Here is a 7,500-nt window from a genome sequence, read left to right on the forward strand (position 1 = left end):
TCATATCCGCAGTTCATATATGATATATTTCATATATCATTTCATGGTTGATTCATTCCTCACGGGAAGATTAGAACCCACAAATGACCAGCTCCCAACGTCAGTGGCTTCATAGTTCAGTTGGTTAGAGCGTCGCACCGGTATCGCAAGGTCACGGGTTCAAACCCCGTTAAAGTCCTGAATTTTTCAGGCTTCAATACGCAACCTGCAAAAATTGCGTTCATAACTGCGAGGTTCATAGCTTCACTTGATAAGTGGGTTAAGTTCGTGCTAGTACTCTAAACTGCTCCGAGGATTTTTTCCGGTTTTCCTGTGTCACTAAGAATCAGCGTGTAAGGAACTCATCAAGAGGAACCTTGTGTCTCCCATACTTGGACAAGGAGTTAACCCCAACAGATTTACTAATAGAACGCCTCCATTGGGAGATTCAGTACGCCCACTGTTTTAAAAGTCAATCAAAACAGAGCTATCTCAGCGTCAGGGGGAGTATGATACTTTCACGGGAAAAACATGTTCTAAAAAATAAATTCACTCGGAAAAGGGTTGACGCAAGGAATTAGTGGAGATAGAGGCTCAATTTGATGAGTTCCTAGCATGTACCCTAATCCACTATTCAGGTTTTTTTCTCAGGCGGGCTTGTCTTGACACAATAGCTTAACCTCAACGATCTTGATTATATAATCAATGACTCAGAGAAAACCCACACGAAACGGGAAAGTGGGTCAATATCACCTAAAGAAAACTTCAAATGGACATGCTCTTAATGTAGAAAACTAAGTAAGTTGAGTAGCTGCCGGTCGTTCTGGAGCGCGAGAAAGACTTCTCGCTGCTTTGCCTCTCGAGTCCTCTTGCGTTCCACAACAACAGAACCGCCAGCTACGCAAGCTAGAAACTAAGTTAAGGGAACTTCAAACACTGCATGTGATTAGGGAAGTGAAAAACTTGTTTTCCGGACGTTCTTAGTTGCAACACAACTTTTCAATATGTTTGGGTTGATATGAAAGAAGCCGCACGCTTTCATCTTCGTCGGACCATGAAACAAGGTCCGAAACAACAACATAATATGTGTCACTATGCATTCAGGGAAAAAGTAGCAAAACCAAAATTTATAGACTCCGGGTAAATGAAGACGAAAGCATTATCTAAATGGTCTGGATAGCACAAGTGTATTATCTGCACGAAGCACTTTGGATGGGAACGAGAAAAGATTCTTGAACGGGGAAACACAAGGAGACTTCAATAAAATATGGGATCATCGAACTCTCCCAACTCCCCAATCCCTCACGGAAGCAACCCTCTTATCAGGCCCTCATCACTAGGAGTTTTCATAGTTCATAGTTCATAGTTCATAGTACATATGTTTATTACCGTCGGATTTTAGAGTAGCTTGATGTAGCTAGTATCTCCGACCATTTACCCTTCCAAGCATGATACACCACGGAAGACAGACCACAACACCGGGAACTACATGGTCTACTCTTTACGAACAGTGTGTGAGTTCTTTTACGTCCCACAGGATGATGAACATTGAAGGGTTGTGAGACGGGGCCTACCGTTTATCGTCCTCATCCGAGAAGACTTGAAAGTCTAACCATTTGTGGATGTAATTACAAAGGAAGCACTTTTTCCTCAGTTATTTAAAGACCGTGAGTGTTGGTCTGGTCTGAGTGGAACTGACGACCTCCCATGGCAGCTCGGTGCCGGTGCTCAACCAACTATAAGCCACCGTTGAACATGTTGTCTTCCCCACCCGCCCCCCTCCTTCCGCACTTGAGTGATGATTTGTCGCTGAGCTGTTGTTTTTAGATTCATCCCCCCCCCCCCCCCCATGTTTCATTTGTGTGACGTAAATAGAGTCCTTTTCCGTTGATTGGCTAAGGGGCAAAACATTCGCAGGGAAAGCTGTCAGAGAGAGAGATAATTCCAAGGAGAGAGATGGAAGTTAATTAGTGACCCCGTGACATGAGCTACTACTCGATTCAATTGTGATCCCTTTATCGTTACCTCCTTTAATATAAATATGATTGGTTTTACAATGCCACCGTCAGGGGAAATCAGCTTTGCGAACTACACCGCGTTTTAAGCGTTTATAACTTTCCTTGCCTGGTGCATATTTCTGCTAAATAATACTACCATTCTGGAGAATCAACTATTTCGGGGTTAAAAAGTGATTTCTAGGTCTTCAGCCAGCCATTACTTTGTACCCTTAAACTAAGCAAAAAGGTCCATTTTACGCCTGTGGGGGAGGTAATTCTTCCACATAAATCCTGTACACTGAATTCCAGCCTGTGTACGCATCAGCGGCTCCATAACCAGCACAATTACCGACCCAGAATCCCACTCGCACAGTGCCCTGGTGGACGTTTTCACAGACTCCTTCTATTTGCCGCACGCGGTGCAAATCCTTCTTGCCTCCATTCCCCTCTAGCATGTACACGACTCCATCAATGGCTGCTGGATTCGAGCACTCTGCGCCGTTGAAAGTGAAATACCATCGTTTGCAGCAATCATGGCAATTAAAGATTCGAAAGTCTCCATTCCAGAAAACGCGGAGCCCAGTGTTGGTAGATGTCTTGTTGAAAACACATTCCTGTGAAAATTGACGAGAAACAAAAAACAAGTGGAAGATTAAATTGAACTTCAGTAAACCTTTAGCTCAATATATGGTTAATGATAATGATCTAGATCTGGACAGTTTGGCTTGCTTGACTAATGAAGTCCCTTTGATGACTGAGGGTCGCGATCTACAACACAAGTCACCACATCGTTAGACAAACGAGATTTATACCCTTGGCAAAGTTGTTTTTAGTGACCCCCATTCTGACAAATCCGTGACTATTTACCTTGAGCAAGCCATTATCCCTGCCATCATTCAGGTTCTTAAAAACGCACTGCTTCCAGTTACGCACGAAAGACGCCTCAGCTCCTTTGGGACCTGGGGCACCAGGAGGACCTTGGCTTCCTGCTTCACCTTTGTTTCCGGGTGGGCCTGCTTTACCAGGTGCTCCATGAGACCGTTTAGAACCCGGTTGTCCTCGAACACCTTCTTCGCCTTTGATCCCTCGTGGCCCCATAGGTCCCTCAGGTCCATGATTGCCAGGTGATCCCGCAGCTCCTACTGATCCCGCGGAACCAGGGCTTCTCGGGATACCTGGGATTCCCGGTGCGCAGAAACAGGCAGCTTGAGCACAGGATCCATACGGTGACGTCTGTTGAGGAGTCCCCTAAATTGAGACAGTTAAGAGGGATTACATCCCTTTGTTTCACTTTTGTTTTCGGAACCGTTAACTGTGTACGTAAGGCTCTTAATCCTTATGCAACATCATGGTACCCTCGTTACACAATTTAAAACTCAATTTGCCCCTTAATCGGCGTTTTCAAAAGTTTTAGAATAAGGAGCAAGCCGAGGAATCTTGAAATTGCTTTTTGGGGAAACTGACAGTTTTCGAAGGGTTTATAGTGACAAGGCTTACAAGATAACACCCATGTTATCATCGAAAGTAAGTCCTATTGGGCTGGGTTAGTTAACACTATGTTGGTCATTTGACCACCTAGGAATACGGGGTGTGGTGGTCTCGAGGGGAGTAGGGATGGCGTATTATTGCCATAAGTGGGTTGAGTTCGTGTTAGTTCTCTAAACCGCTCCAAGGATGTTTTCCTCCGTCACTAAGAATCAGCGTGTCAAGAATTCATCAAGGGCAACATCTGTCTCCCATACTTGGGCAAGGAGTCTACTCTTTCCCCAGTAGATTTATTTATAGAACGCCTCTCTTGGGAGATTCAGCGTCAAGGGAAATATGATACTTTCATGGGAAAAACATGTTCTTTAAAACCAAGGAAAGGGTTGACTCAAGGAATTAGTGGAGATTAGGCATGAATAGATTGTGCTAGTAAATTCAGGAAACGTTGCTTCACAATATACCCAAAAGTTTCTCTAAAGTTGCTCAAATATCAAAAAGCTGGCACCAAAATTTAGAAAAGTTGCTTGCTTTCTAGAGTCGTTTTCTAGAAACTGAAGCGCTTGCAGGTTTACTAAGAGTTGCCCCAGCGTCTATGGCAACCTCGATGGGGTCAATGTCTGAATTATTTCCATTTTCCTCGTCTGATTGTCATCTGGTTGCGATGCCATGATAATGACTCTCAGCAAATACCAAGATGACCGGCAGCAGGCTCAATGTTGCAGCGAATAACCGCTGGATTTAAGCGCGCGTTAGATAGATAGCTGCTGTCCAGATTTCGTGGGCGTAATGCAAGTGTTATTTTATTGTCATTTTATTGTATATCCTTAGTTTTAATAAACCAGTTTTGATAAAACCAGTTTTAACAAAATCCTTCGAAATGAAACGACCTTTTATGGTTTGGATCGGTTTTATATCAATTTTTTGCTCAAAAGTTGCCAAGGAAGGCAAAAGTTGCCCTAGGTTGCTGGTACTACAAAGAGTTACTCAAAACGCTAAAATCTGCCCAAAAGTTGCCGAGCACAATCTATTTATTCCTAGTGGAGATAGAGGATCAATTTGATGAGTTCCTGGCATGTATCCTATTCCACCCTTCAGGAGCGTATGGAAGAGAACTCCATGACACCAAAAACGCATCTCTTGATTTTGTTGACAAGGGGATGTTAACTACTCTCACCTTGTTGTTTCTGCTGCTCTTTCCATTCGCAGAACACAGAGCGGGCACAATTAGCATCAGTGCACACATTTTTGTGGTCAGCGGTGTAATCATACAATTTTTCGTCATCATTCTACCTGGGAATGTTGGACCTATTAATTATTTAGTTTTACAGAATGATGCTTAAAATGCACAAATAGGAAAGAGGAGAATCAACTGGTAGCAGAAAGAAAACTTTAAAGCAGCAAAAACGAAGTCTACCGATAAACTCGATATATCAAATTGTCACACACAACAGTGATCAATGATGGTGATGCTGAACGTATCTGCATGTTAAATCGGCTTTGGGAAAATAGTTTAAGTCCAAGCGTACATTGCACTCTTAAGAACTTGAAATTGACTGAATTAAGTATCACACAAATACGACGCAGTAATTACATCGGTGAGAAAAATGACTGATTTGTTTTTCGCTGTGAGGTTTAGGTTTGCCACTTACTTTTGCGTACTGGCTCCGTTTTCGAGCGATCTAGACGAAGGAGCAACGACTGTGCTGGTGATACAAAGTGGAGGGAAAACGTCACGTTTTTAGGTTTGAAAAAAACCTCCCTAGTCTTTCAATGATCTTCACATCAAATTTGTCTGAATATATATAAATGAGCTGATTTTTTCCCACTTCTCATGTGAGTGTCGAATCCGAGTTGTAACAAGCTTCTGTTGCTGGATTCAACATACACGTAATATTTTTTTCAAGGTTTGAGTCATCGCCGGCGGCCATGTTGGAAAAGTGGAACAAAGAAACAACGGCCAAATATTCTTTTGGGAATTGAACTCTATTTTTACGAAATTTTTTCCCTTTGTTTTAGTATGCTAATATGGATGCTGGTCACATGAGCAAAAAACTCTATGGAATCCCGGTCCGTGCGCCTCAGAGTTCTTAAATGCGATTTGGCTTGCACGAGTGACTATTCTCAATCCCATGGGTAATTAATAATTTCTCATGCAAGACTTGTGATTAGCTGGAAAGGTCTAGTTTCGCGGTAAAATTATTTATCTAATAATAACTTGGTCTGTAAAAACGCCATTCCTCAAATAGAATGAAGATGTACGCTCCTTGTCATGGGTTCAACTGTGCCAGGGAATAGATGTATGCGGTATCATCTACAAACTAAAGAAGAGCTTCTCATTGTACAGCATTGCTTTTCCCTAAAAATTACAGGCTTTCTACATATATTTATAACAAGGCGTTTTGTAGTAGTGGGTTGCAAGGGTACTGAAAAATTAAACGAATAAACGAGGACTGCATGGCGGCGCACTAGTTTGCTGAAGGGCTTCGTTAGCATTGACAGACTCAACATTGTTTGGCATATTTTTGGCCACCAAAGGTGACGAATTTTAATTCTCAAACCTACCGAATATAAAATAGACAGCAACTCTTCAGCAACGGTGGGGGAAGGGGGGGGGAGAACCGCCACCGACTACAAACAAAAAGAAAAGAATGGTTCACAGGCACGCGGAAGGGGAGGAGGTGGAAAATTGCGAAAAATCCGAGTTCCAATAGATTAGCAAATTGTGATGGTGTGCAGCTGAAAACGGGTGAGCGCGATGTAACGCGCGCTTAGATATGTATGTCACTGGTAGGGTGCTAGATTCTGATTGGAAGAAAACGTGAACCACGAGGTACCTCCCGCCTGAGCATGCGTACCACTGTTTAAACAAAAACGTTGCCATAAACACCCATTATGATAACGTCGTAATGGTCTCTTTTATAACAAGGCGTTTTGTAGTAGAAAGTTGCAAGGGTACTGAAAAATTAAACGAATAAACGTATTTATGTATCGGAAACCGTTTGATGCCTCATAGTCAATTGACAAAGCAAATTGAACTCATTAGAGTCAGGAGCCCATGAGTCGGCTCCTGCCGCCTCTAATAAAGACCTTTTGAAGACCTTTTGGGTAAGTGGGTAAGCCAATCGCTCACAAATGCTACATCTCTTCCTTTAAACTCTTCCATCTCGTCCAAGCACGTGTTTTATAGCTTAGCGACCAAAAAAAAAAAATATTTGAAACGTGACATTTCCCCTACCCATGCAGGCAAAGTTCAAAAGTCCCCAATCCCCGCGCACAGAAGATAGTCAAATGCCCAGGGTTTGCCCGGAGGGGGGATGTTGAAGTTTCGATTTGATCGGCGCATTACTGCAAGATCATCTGATTACAAAGTGAGAATGTGATTGCCTGACAAACTGACAAACGCACTTAGTGACAATTCGCAGTTCACATATCTCATTATTTAGCATATGAAATTTTCAATCTCAAGCTGTGGTTTGAAAATAACTTACATCGTTTGAGAATGGACTTCCTCTCTATCGGGTTCTGTAAACAGGCGAATAAACAGAGAAAGACAATATTTTTGACTTAGCAACATGCAACAAAAGAAAGGATCGAAAAAGATTGAAATTATTATTAAAATGGTAAACGAATTCAAACTCACCGTCGTCCATTTTACACGCCCAAACCCGATGCAGATCTGTGCATGCGCGTGGATTTACCGCTGGACAAAAACTGTGGAAGATCAGGACTAGACCACCGTGCCGCTGGGCCGTCGCAGGCCGTGGGCCGTGGGCCGAGTTTACATTGGTTGGCTTCTATGTACATATATATGGTAAATGGATGTTGACGTAATACTGGAAATAATGTGATAAAATATGGTACTTACAACAAATTTGAATTCACATAATAAGAGTAAAGGGAAATAACGGAAGTGACCGCTGGGATCAATTTTCCTGCCTTTTGAGATCAAAAAAGCTTCCCTGGCCTTACGGATTTTCCAACAGAGACTCGATCCGTAAGGCCAGGGAAGCTTTTTTGATTTCAAAAGGAAGAACAATTG

The 7,500-nt window shown here is 42.6% G+C and overlaps 2 protein-coding genes across 2 annotated transcripts in view; both read right to left on the minus strand.

Annotated features, from left to right (window-relative positions):
- Positions 1-1,429, minus strand: part of LOC137977374 (collagen triple helix repeat-containing protein 1-like) — a 3,900-nt gene extending 2,471 nt beyond the window's left edge. Inside the window, exon 1 of the mRNA XM_068824596.1 lies at positions 1,418-1,429. Coding sequence (XP_068680697.1) covers positions 1,418-1,429 — 12 coding nt within the window. The remainder of the gene's footprint in view (positions 1-1,417) is intronic.
- Positions 1,430-2,230: 801 nt separating this feature from the next.
- Positions 2,231-4,742, minus strand: LOC137977636 (collagen triple helix repeat-containing protein 1-like). The gene is made up of 3 exons (XM_068824926.1): positions 4,636-4,742; positions 2,844-3,224; positions 2,231-2,590 (listed from the first exon to the last, which is right to left on the minus strand). The coding sequence occupies exons 1-3, from the start codon at positions 4,726-4,728 to the stop codon at positions 2,231-2,233; spliced, it is 834 nt and encodes a 277-aa protein (XP_068681027.1). The 5' UTR covers positions 4,729-4,742.
- Between the last annotated feature and the right edge of the window lie 2,758 nt (positions 4,743-7,500).

This window comes from Montipora foliosa, chromosome 11, assembly GCF_036669935.1.
Source record: "Montipora foliosa isolate CH-2021 chromosome 11, ASM3666993v2, whole genome shotgun sequence".
NCBI lineage: Eukaryota > Metazoa > Cnidaria > Anthozoa > Scleractinia > Acroporidae > Montipora > Montipora foliosa.